Genomic DNA, 16,995 nt, shown 5'->3' on the forward strand with positions numbered 1-16,995 from the left:
CTGCAGTTAGCAGCTGTTGTGTGGTCTTCTCTCTTTTTTAAGTTTACATGACAGCAAGGTGGGATCATCATTATCAAAAGGAGTGGTTTGCTTGTCCACATGATAATGATAAGGCGGTGATTATCAGACTTTCCCAATCTCGAGACCTTTTCTCAAAAACTATTGCTTCCAGCCACCAACAACAACAGTCCTGTGACTGTCTGGACGAAAAGCTACATACGTTATAATACAATACTTTACAACTTACACCTAAAACTTTCCCATATGGGCAAGGCCTTAGCAGTTTCTCCTCCAAAGGGTATGGTGTTTTGAAGTAAAATTACCTCAAAAATGCTCTTCCTAGCCAAAAACATTTAACTGCGCAAATGGGGTAATCGCTCCCTTTTGGGTAATTATTGCATGGGTTGTTTCAGATGAGAATAGGTTGATCCGTTTCAACAGTGTTAATGGGACTGTTTGCCACTTGCTCAGTTACATTTTTCTAACCAAAAAAACATAAGTTAAAATGTGTGGTTTAACAGATCATTTATATGTTTTAAATGTCTATATTTTTTACACAACTACTGGTTATATTGAATTAAAAAAAACAAAAACACGCCGACCCGAATAATTTTTGGTATTCAGGGTTGTCACTCATCTGGTCTTGTCAACACATGCATGCATGCAGCGCGTGCCCACATACAAAAGCAGTTGAAGAGAAGCAACGGACAATTTGCAGTCATTTTGTTGTAATGACAGAATATAACAACAATAATAGGCAAGGTTAGCTATCCAAACCACTATGATTAGCTAACAACACACAAAGCTAATGTGTTTGCACATTTAATACACGTACATAATGTACGTCACTATGTCCTAAAAACCATAAGTGGGTGGGATATAATGCTTAAAATACATTGTAAAATTGGTGACCTGTAGGCATATGCGTAAAGGTTGTTATCAGCCCGTTTAAAATATTAGCATGTAAAGAAATAGGTAAAACTACTTAAATCAGGTTAAGAACTGTCCACAGGGTTTGTAAAGGTATCAGCAAATCAAATGTAATGCTTTTTAATGTCACTTTTAATGCCACTTAAAAAATGTAATGCCCCTGTCCTACTGCATATGGTAATTATATATAGTCAGTAGCTGGCAATTGTGTGTAAACGCACAATAGTAAGTATTTGACAATGATTATCTTCAATAGTTAAAATATTGACATTAACCATTACTATCTATTGAATTAAAATTATCTTACAAGACTGTTTCATCAGAAAAAATATTTTTATAAATTTTTCTGTAGTTGTAGCAGCAGTTGACAGTTGTGGTAGTGACGGAAGTTGCTTTGTTGGTCCTGCCAAAAAAATGTTGCACTGTTGACTGGTGACTCCCTTTAAAGGCTGACTTTTGATTAGCTAATTGCATGCAATTCCACTGCATTGATGGCCATTGAACAAAGTTTGGAGATATTTAGAGCGCTTCGACACTATTTCTACATTCACACACCGATTGCAGGAGCTGCTTTACAAGGCCCTAACCAGGGCCTATCAGGAACCAGATTAAGTGTCTTGCCCAAGGACACAATGGACATGACTCGGATGGCAAAAGCTGGGGATCAAACCAGGAACCCTTAAGTTTCTGGCACGACCACTCTACCAACCAAGCCATATGGAATGATGTTTGGAAAATGCCATTAAGCCCTTTGGATGCATTGGAAATAGGCTAGTCAATTAAACATTTTGAATAGATTGGATTTTACACCCTCTCAAATGTTTAAAATGAGTACAGTCGCAAGCTACGTATACAGTGTCAGGCAGCTAAAGGAACTTTAATTTACTATGGGAATGTCAAAGAATAAGTGGTGGGGTCTGTTGTGAGAATTGCCTTGGTTGTCCATCCTAGGTCACATAAGGTTTTTTGGTGGATTTTGAAGATGACAAACACTTAGAAGATCAAACACGCTTCGGGTTGACGTAGAAGCGAGTTTTATCTATTGCTGTAGTGAGCTTTTGGAGCTAATATCAAACACAGCGATGTGTTACTACCAGAGGTGGGTAGTAACGCGCTACATTTACTCCGTTACATTTACTTGAGTAACTTTCGGGATAAATTGTACTTTTACGAGTAGTTTTTATGCAACATACTTTTACTTGAGTATATTTATAGAGAAGAAACGCTACTTTTACTCCGTTCCATTTATCTACATTCAGCTCGCTACTCGCTACTTTTTTTTATCGATCTATTAATGTTTGTTTTGGTTAATGACAGCTTCAAAGTAGAATCTACGCATGCCTGCTTTTCACCAATCACATGCAGTCACTGGTGACGTTGGACCAATCAAACAGAGCCAGGCGGTCACATGACCCGATTAATACAAGTTGAAAAACTTATTGGGGTGTTACCATTTAGTGGTCAATTGTACGGAATATGTACTGTACTGCGCAATCTAATAATAAACGTTTCAATCAATCAATAAAAAGTGTAAAGGAAAAAATACACTTTTTATTTCAACCGTACTTCCCGCCAAAAGCCTAAAGACTGATCGCACAGTTCCTGTCTTCATAATAAAAGTGCCGCTCCATCGCGCCTGCGCTAACAAAATAAGAGTCTCCGAAAGCCAGCGCAAACAAGCTAGCAAACTACGGAGTTTGCCGCCAATGTATTTCTTGTAAGGTGTATAAAAACGAATATGGAAGCTGGACAAAAAAGATGCCAAAAACCAACGACTTTCATGTGGTATTAGACAGAAAAGAGGAACTTTTTCCTCCTCCATTTGAAAACGTGGACGTCTGAGTCCAATCATTGCAAGTCATCAGAATCAGGTAATACACCAACTTATATTCTTGTCTTCATGAAAGATAGGAATCTATATGTTAAACATGCATGTATATTCATTAAAACACCTTCAACATGTGAACAAAAACGGCAAAATAAATAAGTATAAATTATATACTGTATATATAAATGTATGTATGTGTATATCTACACACACATATATATATATATAATTTGTGTGTGTATAAATGATGTGTGTGTATGTATGATATGTGTGTGTATAAATGATATGTGTGTGTATGTATATGTATATATGAGGTAGATCACCTCGACTTGGTCGTTTACTAAGTAATTGATAAACGTTGAAAAACGTATTGGGGTGTTACCATTTAGTGGTCAATTGTACGGAATATGTACTGTACTGTACAATCTACTAATACAAGTTTTAATCAATCAATCAAATCAATGAATGCCTACTGAGGCTATGGTGCTGTTAAGTTATTGTGGCTCAATGTGCCATTTTTTTATTTTATTTTAATGTACTATCATTTAATATATATTATTGTTTTAGTTGCTTAAGAGATATTCCTGGCTCTGAATTTGCTCAGTGCTATTTTTATGTTTTTGTGCATTTTTTGTTACCGTAATCAGGTTACTCATCAGTTACTCAGTACTTGAGTAGTTTTTTCACAACATACTTTTTACTTTTACTCAAGTAAATATTTGGGTGACTACACCTTACTTTTACTTGAGTAATAAATCTCGAAAGTAACGGTACTCTTACTTGAGTACAATTTCTGGCTACCTCTGGTTACTACGATGTGAAGCTATATCTATTGTAGCGCTTTTCTCTAGTGACTCAAAGGGCGTTACGAAGTGAAACCCATTATCTAAGTTACATTTAAACCAGTGTGGGTGACAATAGGTGCGGGTGGGTTAAATATATTGCCCAAGGACACAAGGGCAGTGAGTAGGAAGCGGGGATCGAACCTGTTACCCTCAAGTTGCTGGCATGGCCGCTCCACCAACTGAGCCACGCTGCCCCGAATAGAGTTCCTCAGTTCCTCGCTCTTACATTAACATTGTCGCTACAGTTTGGTTATTATACAGGTTGTGGAATTAAGTATTGTTGACGGTTTTCGAATTTTTAAAGTGATTTAGTAGTAGAATTGATCGCTGCCATTAGCTGCATTGCTCGCCACTAAAAACGAGCCGATTTTTATGTTAAAAAAGCCAAAAAAAAACTTTTGTCTTCTCATCTCTCATAATGATTGTGAACAATCAAAAAAGTTCAGTTCCACTTTAAGGACTGCACGCTTACAGTCACCAAAGAATGCCAAAACCGTTTGTGCCATCCATCGGTGTGTCCTCTATGGACAAAAGTGCACATTGTTTTAAACTATTAAAGTGGCGTTCTGTACAAAAAGTGCACTTTAATTTAGTGTTGTTTTGATAAGTCGTCTTAGTGACATAATGCACAAAAGTGCACTAATGGCTTGTTTAAAATGTATCCAACAATCTTGCACTATCTGTTTTGGAAATGACATGAATGTTTGTACCACTGCTTAATAAATACAGTTTTGGTAAATTGACTTAGTTGTAGTTTCCCTCTCTGCAGGAAAGTTTAAAATGAGCATATATTAATGCAGTATGAACAATGTTTTAATGTAGCCAGAATGATCATACTGGTGTGATTATATGCATCAAGTGTTCATTCAAGGCTAAGGCAAAATAGCGAGATATATATCGTGTATCGCGACATGGCCTAAAAATATCGAGATATTAATAAAAGGCCATATCGCCCAGCCTTACTTAGCACATACAGACGTACTAATTTTTTCGATGACCACAAAGTTATTGAGTTCATTTTCATTCATCGCTGAATGGATTGATGTATTGCTTATTGGTCAAGTCCTATGATTGTATTAGAATGTTTAATGCCTCTGGACATTGTATCTATTTTTTTTAAATGCCATTTAAGGCCTTAATTATAGAAAAATCAATTTAATAACTTTTAATGCTTTATAATGCCCTGCGGAAACCCTGGTTGGATGCACTTGGATTGAAAGCAGGGAAACTTTGCACAATAGTCTGAAACTCCTGTCATCAATACATGATTTAGACTATATTATTTTGCAACTGTACAGATATGCTTGAGAAAATGTGTGCCTTAATCAAAGCAAAACAGAATAAAAACAAAATATTTTTGTTTGGCCCTTTTTTTGGCCTGACAGTGTATTACTCAAAAAGCCTAAAACAGCTGAGACTACAACAACAGGGTGCTTGTTGCTGCATAGGTCACATTCTTGTGTTCTCTTTCCCCCTGACACAAACCTCTGTGAAGGCATCCAGAAGGTCTCCAATGGCTTCCTTTTTGTTGATTTCCTTCATGTTCCTCCTTTTCTTTGGCACAAATGTAGCAGCTTCAAGGAGGGAACACAGTGTTGTTATCATGGCAGAAGGTTTGAGGCAATCATACACGACACTGAATATTTATAGCTCCTAGTCAAACCTACCTTGCATAGTACATCCCTCTGTAGGACCGCTTACACAGGCAGGAGGTACATCTTCACTTTTTGCAGCGTTCTCCTCATCCTTATTTTTATTCTCCACCACCACGTCTTCCTCCTTCTCCTCTACCGGCAGTGGAGTTTTAGCCACAGGTGTGGATTCCTGAGATTTAAAAACGTCTGGTTTGTCGCAGGGTTTAGTGTCTGGGAACGCCATATCGTCACAAAGTTCCTCAACATCCTGCGGAAGGCCATTAGAGAGTGGAGGCTCTGCTGGTTCCACTGGTGTGGATTCGGGTTTAGGTTCTAGTTCAGATATAGAAGCAGCAATCTGGGTCAGTAGAGCAGCAGGCTCCTGCGCCAAGACTGGAGGCTGAGATGCTTCAGTTGTGATCTTGGTAGGCATTTCCTCTGCTACAGTATCAACAGGAGCTACTAATGTGTCTGCTATTGCCTCTGCTGGGACTTCAGCAGCAGGCTCTAACATAGCACACTCTGTCTGCTCTTCATTTTCTTCCGCCCCCTTTACTTCCTGGACTTTTTGCTTTTCTGGTGGCTTTTCATATGGCACAGGAGTAGCCTGCGGTTCCTCCTCTTGTGCGGTTGAAGGTGAGGGACAGACAGGGGCATCTACTGTGTCACCAACATTAGTGTTGACTTGAACAACATCCACGGCAGAGGTGGATGTGTCAGCTGGAGGGAGGAAAGTTTGAGAGTTTTCTTGCTCTTCCACCAGTTGGGTTGGCGCCTCAGAAGTTAGGTTTGGGGCTGCAGATAGTGTATCTGATTGCATGGCAAGGACATTCTGGCTATCCACATCCTGTTTGGCCATAAACACAGGCTCAGGGGTTGCAGCGGCAGGAGGAGTAGTTTCAACACAGGGCATATGCTCTGCGTTATCGTCTAGAAAAAAGTAAAACAACAAAAGAAAATAATGAAATCACCCATCTTGTATTACTTGCCTAGAACTAAGAGCATGCACCTACGTCGTCGTGTAACTGTTGTAACAGGCGGAAGGACTTCACCGTTAGTCTGTGCTGGTCCATCTGTGTTGGTCTACAATCACACATTAGGTTAGCTTTGAGGTACTCAAAAGGAAAACAAAGATAATTTGGTTAGTCAAGATCCAGAGAAAGTCCATATTCTTAATTTGATCGTTTCGATTAAGCCATATTTATCTGGGGGAAAAAAGTAATCAGTAATCTACAGGGTTAGAAAGCTAGGGTTTGGTTATTACCTGTGAGGGAGCTGGTGTTGAGGTGGACCTCCCACCTGACATGATCTCTTCCGTGATATCCTGTCCTCCCCGGGTGGGATCCTTTATTGTGATCTGAAAGATGCAAGTATTAGCTATGTTTCTATCAACTTACCGAATAGTAAGGAAATCGAGCTATATAAGCTACAAAAGTAACATAACGTTTGTTTAAGTAAAAGAGAAGGTTATATTATGGAAATGCAGTACACTTTGTTTCTCTATTCATTCAGTTAGTGACCTCAGAAAAGAGGTGCAGCACCCTTTTGTTGTGAAACACTACCGGTTTACGTTCCCTCTTTGGTGGGCCTTGGGGTTGTGCTGGCGGTTGCTGCGGAGGAGGGGCTTGTTGCTGTTGCTGGGCAGGGTTGATCATGACCGGTGCAGGCTGGACAGATGTAGGGTACTGTGGCTGAGGCGAGTAGTATGCTGCAAACACATAAGAGAATGGTTAAACCACAAACTTAACATCCTTTTTTTTGTATAACCCTGAGAAAAAGTTATTAACCTTTTTTCACAGAAAACCACAAAGCTATAATCATATTCCAAATTCCGGTAGCACCAAAACATCATAACTCAATGTTCTTGTTCAGTCAATACATCAATGACACGAGCCACTAATATCTGAGACATGTACATCATACCCCCCAAAATTTTAATGTCAGTCACATTATGCAGTTTAATACGCCAGATGATTTGTGTTTTACTTGCTATACTCTGCCAGTACTGCATAGTTGGACTGAATGTGGGTTTACTGGCAGGAAATGATGAGGTTATTTAGTCTAAAAGCAAAAGTGTGACATCAGTTATGACACAGGCCTTGTGAACAATAACATATCACTATGGTCTGCCCTTCAGTCTGTAATGCAGCTCAAATTCAACATTTCGATTATACAATATTTACTCATACGGTGACTTGACCTATACATGTGCAAATGCTTGCGTAAGAACGCACCTGCCAAAACAGTGCACACTGGTGAAAGTTCTATGGTGGGAGTTTCTCCGCAGTGGCAAGCCACTCATGAGGTATGTTTGTGAAGGGCTTGGCGATTATGAAGTAAAATTAAATTCACCATTAATTGAAGCTTGCTTCTTAATTTTTATTTAATGTACAACTAGGGCTGGACAATTCATCGAATTTGAATTTTGATTTTGGGCTTCTCACAATTAAAAAGTTAAAGTACCCATGATTGTCACACACAAACACACGGTGTGGCGAAATTATTTTCTGCATTTGACCCATCACTGTTGATCACTCCCTGGGAGGTAAAAAGGATCAGTGAGCAGCAGCGGTGGCCGCGCCCTGGAATCATTTTTGGTGATTTAACCCCCCATTCCAACCCTTGAAGCCGAGTGTCAAGGAGGGAGCTAATGGGTCCCATTTTTATAGTTTTTGGTATGACTCGGCCGGGGTTTAAACTCACGACCTACCCATCTCATGAAAAAACAATAATGTTTGAGTTTTTCTCCATAATGCTTCTGTGTAACAGACTGAATGTGACAGTGTCACGCGATTGCTGCTTCGGTCTACCCGTTAAAGGGAAATTATTGATTCTAAGCACATATACACATGTGTATATACACGCACTTGTACAGTGGGGCGAAAAAGTATTTAATCAGCCACCGATTGTGCAAGTTCTCCCACTTAAAATGATGACAGAGGTCTGTAATTTTCATCATAGGTACACTTCAACTGTGAGAGACAGAATGTGAAAAAAAAAATCCAGGAATTCACATTGTAGGCATTTGAAAGAATTTATTTGTAAATAAGTATTTGGTCACTTCAAACAAGGAATATCTCTGGCTCTCACAGACCTGTAACTTCTTCTTTAAGAAGCTCTTCTGTCCTCCACTCGTTACCTGTAATAATGGCACTTGTTTGAACTCGTTATCTGTATAAAAAGACACCTGACCACAGCCTCAAACAGTCAGACTCCAAACTCCAAATTGGCCAAGACCAAAGAGTTGTTGAAGGACACCAGGAAAATAATTGTCGACCTGCACCAGACTGGGAAGAGTGAATCTACAATAGGCAAGCAGCTTGGTGTGAAAAAAATCAGCTGTGGGAGCAATTATCAGAAAATGGCAGACATACAAGACCACTGATAATCTCCCTCGATCTTGGGCTCAACGCAAGATCTCATCCCGTGGGGTCAAAATGATTATGAGAACGGTGAGCAAAAATCCCAGTACCACACGGGGGGACCTGGTGAATGACCTGCAGAGAGCTGGGACCAAAGTAACAAAGGTTACTATCAGTAACACACTACGCCGACAGGGAATCAAATCCTGCAGTGCCAGACGTGTCCCCCTGCTTAAGTTAGTGCATGTCCAGGCCCGTCTGAAGTTTGCCAGAGAGCACATGGATGATACAGCAGAGGATTGGGAGAATGCCATGTGGTCAGATAAAACCAAACTAGAACTTTTTGGTATAAACTCAACTCGTCCTGTTTGGAGGAAGAAGAATACTGAGTTGCATCCCAAGAACACCCTACTTACTGTGAAGCATGAGGGTGGAAACATCATGCTTTGGGGCTGTTTTTCTGCTAAGAGGACAGGACGACTTATCCGCGTTAAGGAAAGAATGAATGGGGCCATGTATCGTGAGATTTTGAGCCAAAACCTTCTTCCATCAGTGAGAGCTTTGAAGATGAAACGTGGCTGGGTCTTCCAGCATGACAATGATCCCAAACACACCGCCCGGGGAAACGAAGGAGTGGCACCGTAAGAAGCATTTGAAAATCCTGGAACGGCCGAGCCAGTCTCCAGACCTAAACCCCATAGAAAATCTGTGGAGGGTGTTGAAAGTCCGTGTTGTTCGGCAACAGCCCCAAACATCACTGCTCTCGAGAAGATCTGCATTGACGAATGGGCCAAAATACCAGCTACTGTGTGCGCACACCTGGTAAAGACCTATTGTAATCGTTTGACCTCTGTTATTGCCAACAGAGGATATACCACAAAGTATTGAGTTGAATTTTTGTTATTGACCAAATACTTATTTTCCACCATGATTTACAAATGAATTCTTTAAAATTCCTACAATGTGAATTCCTGGATTTTTTTTCACATTCTGTCTCTCACAGTTGAAGTGTACCTATGATGAAAATTACAGACCTCTGTCATCATTTTAAGTGGGAGAACTTGCACAATCGGTGGCTGACTAAATACTTTTTTGCCCCACTATATATATACACACACATGTATATACATTATATATTGTGGCCAAACAGCTCAATTTTTGTTTCATCTGAACACAGAACTTTCCTCCAGATGGTCTTATATTCGTCCATGTGATGTCAGATGAAACTAAAATTTAGCAGTTTGGCCACAATACGGAACAATATATTTGGAGGAGAAAAGGTGAGGCCTTTAATCCCAGGAACACTATTCGACCGTCAAGCATGGTGGTGGTAGTATTAGGCTTTGGGCCTGTTTTGCTGACAATGGGACTGGTACTTTACGGAGAGTAAATGGGACAATGAAAAAGGCGGATTACCTCCAAATTCTTCAAGACAACCTAAAATCATCAGCCTGGAGGTTGGGTCTTAGGCATGGTTGGGTGTTCCAATAGGACAATGACTCCAAACACATGTCAAAAGTAATAAATGACTGGCTAAATCAGAATAGAATTAAGGTTTTGAGAATGGCCTTCCCAAAGTCCTGACTTAAACGTGTGGACGATGATTAGGAAACAACTCCATGTCAGAAAACCAACAAATTTAGCTGAACTGCACCAATTTTGTCAATAGTAGTGGTCAAAAATTTGATGGCTACCAAAAGTACTTTATTGCAGTGAAACTTGCCAAGGGACATGTAACCACATATTAACATTGCTGTATGTGTACTTTTGACCCACCAGATTTGGTCACATTTTCAGTAGACCCATAATACATCCATAAAAGAACCAAACTTCATGAATGTTTTTTGTGACCAACAAGTATGTGCTCCAATCACTCTATCACAAAAAAATAAGAGTTGTAGAAATTATTGGAAACTAAATACAGTCATAACATTATGTCCTTCACAAGCATATGTAAACTTTTGCCCACGACTGTATACACACACGTCTGTATACATAAATGTCTATATACACACATACGTTTGTGTATACATACATGTATACATGACGTTGGCGATCACTCGAAACAAGTATGATTGTCCACCTGTTGGTGGGACTGCCTTCAGGAGAACGACAGTGTGTGGAATCTTTTAAAGTGGGGAGACTGGTGCACAGACAGCCATCTCACTGTCCTTGACAAAAACAAGGCCAGGGTCCAATGGCATGGAGACCAAGACAATTGGGGGCCCATCTTTGCTGCAGCCTTCTACCGTCTTTGTGACCGTTGTGGAGCTTCTATACAACCAGAATTTGCCCACTCCACCGAACGACGATGCGTGTAATCTTTTAAAGTCGGGAGACTGGTGCACAGACAGCCACTACACAGTTCTTGACAAAAACAAGGCCAGGGTCCAATGGCATGGAAACCAAGACAATTGGGGGCCCATCTTTGCTGCAGCCTTCTACCGTCTTTGTGACCGTTGTGGAGCTTCTATACAACCACAATTTGCTCACTCCACCGTTGAGGTCTTAGAATATGTCTTAGAATATGTATTCAATGCATATATGCATTGAATTCAATGTATACAGTATATACATGTATACATACACACACACACACATCTGTGTATACATGTATATATAAACACACACACACACACACACACACACGTCTGTGTATACATGTATATATATATACACACACATCTATGTATATATACACACACACACACACACGCGTGTGTATATACACTTGTATACACACACACCTGTGTATATACACATACACACATGTATATATACACACGTGTGTGTACACATGTGAACCATATATACACACGTGTGTTTACATGTGAACCATGTTTACACGTGTGTATATATACACTTGTGTGTATACATGTACTGTATTTTCCGCACTATAAGGCGCACCTAAAAACCTCAAATTTTCCCAAAAGCTGACAGTGCGCCTTATAATCCAGGGCGCCTTATATATGGACCAATATCGAACCATAATAAGCGGTAGAAATGGATGGATGAATGGATGGAGGTCTCGCAACTACGGTAAGCAGCCGCCAACTTCATTTTCCCCCGTAGAAAAAGTGCGTTTCTTCTTCTACGCTTCTTCTACAGCCGCCGACCTTATTTTCCCCCGTAGAAAAAGAAACGCACTTTTTCTACAGCCGCCGACCTTATTTTCCCCCGTAGAAGAAGTGCGCTTTTTCTTCTACAGCCGCCGACCTTATTTTCCCCGTAGAAGTAGTGTGCTTCTTCTTCTACAGCTACCGACCTTATTTTACCCCGTAAAAGAAGAAGCGCGCGGTGCATGCTGGGATATATGACTGCGGGAGGCGTGCGGTTTCTGACGCAGTTTAAGCTCAAGGCAATCAGTCACACAGTAAAACACGGGAATAGAGCAGCAGCGAGAGAATTTAAAATTAACAGCAGCGACACTGACTCTTTTAATAATGACTTCGATGAGACAGATTTAACCACGTTAAACCCAGATCCGGATCCAACAAAGGTCTTAACTCATTCTCTTTCTATGCCACATCAATGTGGAATGCACTCCCAACAGGTATAAAAGTAAGTGCATCTCTATCCTCCTTCAAAACCGCTCTAAAACAACACCTCGAGGCAACTTCAACCCTTTAGTAATACCCTCCTCCATTCAGATCCCTTCTCCCCGGATTATAAACAACTCAAATGTACTTCTTATGTATATACTTGTTCTTATGCTATGTGAACTTACTATGTTCTCTGCTGGCTGTACATATCCTACTAAATAAGACCTACACTGTTTCAATGTCCACATTTCTCTGTTGATGCAATTGTTGATGACTGAAGTACTGATATCAACCAAAACTCCTCATCCCACCCCCCGGATTGTAAATAATGTAAATAATTCAATGTACATACTATGATGATTAACTTGTGTGATGACTGTATTATGTTGATAGTATATATTTGTACCATGAATTGATTTACGTGGACCCCGACTTAAACAAGTTGAAAAACTTATTCGGGTGTTACCATTTAGTGGTCAATTGTACGGAATATGTACTGAACTGTGCAATCTACTAATAAAAGTATCAATCAATCAATCAATCAATGGATGCCGTATTCGCCCAACTGTTTGATTCGAACACTGAAGAAGAAGAATTTGAGGGATTCGTGGATGAGGAATAACTTAATTAAGTGAGCTTTACATGCTTATTTTGGGTGTCGTGTTACATTATCGTTTGAGCAACGTTGAGTTATTGATATATTATTGCTCTGCACTATTTCAAATGTTACTATTTACCGTAACAGTTTCAGACTGTTTTTTACGTGTTTATTGAATCGGAGAAAATAATAAAACAGCTGTTAATTCATTTTGGGAGTGAACGGAGTTGTCAGAACGCTGGTTTGTAATCTATTAATAAAGTTTGACTGACCTGACTGTTTTGTTGACATTCCCTTTAGCGCAGCTCCATCTAAAGGATGCATAACAGAACCCCAGCTTCTACTGTAGCATCTATTCTATGTGCCTTATAATGCTTTGTGTGTGTATATATATGAACAAAGATTTAAAATAGGCCATTCATTGAAGGTGTGCCTTATAGTGCGGAAAATACGGTATATTAGCGTGTATACACATTTGTATATATGTATGTGTATACACACACGTGTGTATATGTATATACACATACAGTTGCAAGAAAAATTATGTGAACCATTTGGGATTACTTGGATTTCTGTATAAATTAAAGATAAAATCTCTTCTGCACTTTATCAAAATCACAACAATAGACACACACATTCTGCTTAAAGGCCTACTGAAACCCACTGCTACCGACCACGCAGTCTGATATTTTATATATCAATGATGAAATCTTAACATTGCAAAACATGCAAATACGGCCAGGTTAGCTTACTGAAGTGCAAATTTAAATTTCGCGCCGAAAAATCCAGCTGAAAACGTCTCGGTATGATGATGCCTGTGCGTGATGTCAAGGATTGTAGAGGACATTTTGTGCCAGCATCGTTCCCAGCTATTATGTCGTCTGTTTTCATCGCAAAATTCCACAGTATTCGTTACATTGATTAGACTCCATGTTGTCTGAGTCCTGGCTCTAATCAGCTCTTGGAAAAGTCATTAGCAAAGGGGTTCACATACTTTTCCCACTCTGCACTCTGAATGTTTACGTGTGTGTATATATGTATGTCATGAAGTTTGGTTCTTTTATGAATTTATTATGGGTCTACTGAAAATGTGACCAAATCTGCTGGGTTTTCAAAAGTACCGTATTTCCTTGAATTGCTGCCGGGCATATAGTATGTGCTTGCCTTGAATTACCGCCGGGTCAAACTCGTGACGTCACGAGTGACACTTCCCGTGTCGTCATTTTCAAAATGGAGGAGGCTGATTTCAATACCGGTAATTTGGTGGGCCTTGTGAACCCGCAAGACGACGGCTTGAGGCCGTCACAAAACCATAGCTGCGTGTGTCAAATATGAGTCATTAAATGACTCCAGCCTCCAGGTGGTAGAGGGCGCTAGTGATCCTTCTTGCGACTACTCGGCTGCAGAAGAAGTGACAATGAGTGACGTGATATGTGCTGGGACGGATATGACGCGGGGGATGCACAACGGACCTTTTAGGATGTAACACTTCTATGCTGGCTATGTAAACAACAGGGTTGAAATAAAGCATGTTCCAGTCCTATATACCCAGTGTATTATTTATACAATAACACTTCATGGTGGCAGCGGTGGGATAAAGACATCACCCACAGAGCAGAACGGGTGGGGGAGTTGTCCAAGGTTAATTCTGTCGTCGCCCGCACTTGAGGAGCCGAGCTAACTGATAGCAGCGGTCTGATAGCAGTTTTCTAAACTGGACTTTCAATCGAAGCAGGAGGTAATAAGGAAGATTTCCATCGAGACAAAGAGATAAGGAAGACTTCTATAAACAAGTTATCGATGCTTTTGATCAGAAGGAGCTGGGAATGGACTTCATTTACAAGTAAAGGTAAGACCATAATAAAGTGTTTTTTTTTTATTAAATGTGCTTTTCACAATGGTATCCTTACATCACACTCAAATTTTTACTGCATGCCTTTGGTAAGTGCCGGAGTGAGAAGAGGTTTTAAAATAATTAACGCATACTTACCTTTACCGCATGCCTTTGGTAAGCGCAGGAGTAAGAAGAGGTTTTAAATTAATTAGCGCCCCGGCGGCAATTCAAGGAAATACGGTAAACATACAGCAATGTTAATTTTTGGTTACATGACCCTTGGCAAGTTTCACTGCAATAAGGTTCTTTTGGTAGCCATCCACAAGCTTCCGGTCAAATTTTTGACCACTCCTCTTGACAAAATTGGTGCAGTTCAGCTAAATTTGTTGGTTTTCTGACATGGACTTGTTTCTCCAGCATTGTCCACACGTTTAAGTCAGGACATTTGGAAGGCCATTCTTAAACCTTAATTATAGCCTGATTCAGCCATTCCTTTACCACTTTTGACGTGTGTTTGGGGTCATTGTCGTGTTGGAACACCCAACTGTGTCCAAGACCCAACCTCCGGGCTGATGATTTTAGGTTGTCCTGAAAGATTTGGAGGTAATCCTCCTTTTTCATTGTTCCATTCACTCTCTGTAAAGCACCACTTCTATTGGCAGCAAAACAGGCCCAAAGCATATTCCTACCACCACCATGCTTGACCGTAAAGATGGTGTTCCTGGGATTAAAAGGCTTCACCTTTTCTACTCCCAAAAGCTGGGTTATTGTGGCCAAACAGCTCAAGTTTTGTTTCATCTGACATCACATTGACAAAGAAAAGACCTTCTGGAGGAAATTTCTGTGATCTTCTTCTGCCATGACATTGTTTTTTACAAGTGTATGTAAACTTTTGATCTTGACTGTATATACACACACATACGTGTGTGTGTGTGTGTGTGTGTGCATGTGCATGTGTATATATGTATACACGTGTGTGTGCGTATACGCACACACACACATGTATATGCGCGCACAATTACGCGAACGCACATACACACTTCGTAAATAAAAGCAGAATACAATTATTGACAAATCCTTTTCAACTTAGATTTAATTTGTAAATAATCATTACCTTAGAATTTAATTGCAACAACACATTGCAAAAAAGTTTGCTCAGGGGCATTTTTACCACTGTTACATGGCCTTTAATTTAAGAAAACTCAGTAAACGTTTGGAAACTGAGGACACCAATTTTTTAAGCTTTTCAGGTGGAATTCTTTGCCATTCTTGCTTGATGTGCACCTTAAGTTGTTCAACAGTCCGGGGTCTTCTTTGTGCTATTTTTAGGCTTCATATTGTTCAACACATTTTCAATGACGAGACAGGTCTGGACTACAGGCAGGCCAGTCTAATAGCTGCACTCTTTTACTACGAAGCACAGCTGCAGAATGTGGCATGGTATTGTCTTGCTGAAATAAGCAGGGGCGTCAATGATAACGTTGCTTGGATGGCAACATTTGTTGCTCCAAAACCTGCATGTACCTTTCAGCATTAACATTACCTTCACATATGAGTAAGTTACCCATGCCTTGGGCACTAATACACCCCATACCACCACAGATTCTGGCTTTTGAACTTTGTGCCTATAAATGATAAATGATAAATGGGTTGTACTTGTATAGCGCTTTTCTACCTTCAAGGTACTCAAAGCGCTTTGACACTACTTCCACATTTACCCATTCACACACACATTCACACACTGATGGAGGGAGCTGCCACGCAAGGCGCCAACCAGCACCCATCAGGAGCAAGGGTGAAGTGTCTTGCTCAGGACACAACGGACGTGACGAGGTTGGTTCTAGGTGGGATTTGAACCAGTGACCCTCGGGTTGCGCACGGCCACTCTCCCACTGCGCCACGCCGTCCCTATAACAGTCCGGATCGTACGCTGCCTCTTTGGTACGGAGGACACGATGTCCACAGTTTTCAAAAACTATTTGAAATGTGGACTGGACAGACCACAGAACACTTTTACACTTTGCATCAGTCCATTTTAGATGTCTGCGGCGTTTCTGGGTTGTTGATAAATGCCTTTCGGTTTGCATAGTAGATTTTTAACTTGCACTTACAGATGTTGTGACAAACTGTAGTTACTGACAGTGGTTTTCTGAAGTGTTCCTGAGCCCATGTGGTGATATACTTTACACACTGATGTCGGTTTTTGATGTAGTACCGCCTGAGGGATCGAAGGTCAAGTGCATTCAATGTTGGTTTTCAGCCTTGTTGCTTACGTGCAGGGATTTCTCCAGATTCTTTCAGCCTTTTGATTATATTATGTGGATAGTGACAGAGCATTTCATGTAAGCTGCTTTTATAACCAAATCATGGCACCCAACTGTTCCCAATTAGCATGTTCACCTGTGGGATGTTTCAAATAAGT

General features: G+C 40.3%; 1 protein-coding gene across 5 annotated transcripts in view; it reads right to left on the reverse strand.

The window, feature by feature from the left end:
- The window catches only part of eif4g1a (eukaryotic translation initiation factor 4 gamma, 1a), a 74,044-nt gene that overhangs the window by 37,071 nt on the left and 19,978 nt on the right, over positions 1-16,995 (reverse strand). For all 5 annotated transcript variants that reach the window (XM_061920378.1, XM_061920380.1, XM_061920379.1 and 2 more), the window contains 5 exons: positions 6,800-6,945; positions 6,502-6,594; positions 6,251-6,320; positions 5,271-6,167; positions 5,089-5,177 (listed from right to left, as the gene is read on the reverse strand). In XM_061920378.1, the coding sequence (XP_061776362.1) occupies positions 5,089-5,177; positions 5,271-6,167; positions 6,251-6,320; positions 6,502-6,594; positions 6,800-6,945 (1,295 nt within the window). The remainder of the gene's footprint in view (positions 1-5,088; positions 5,178-5,270; positions 6,168-6,250; positions 6,321-6,501; positions 6,595-6,799; positions 6,946-16,995) is intronic.

Source organism: Nerophis ophidion, linkage group LG14 (assembly GCF_033978795.1).
Source record: "Nerophis ophidion isolate RoL-2023_Sa linkage group LG14, RoL_Noph_v1.0, whole genome shotgun sequence".
NCBI lineage: Eukaryota > Metazoa > Chordata > Actinopteri > Syngnathiformes > Syngnathidae > Nerophis > Nerophis ophidion.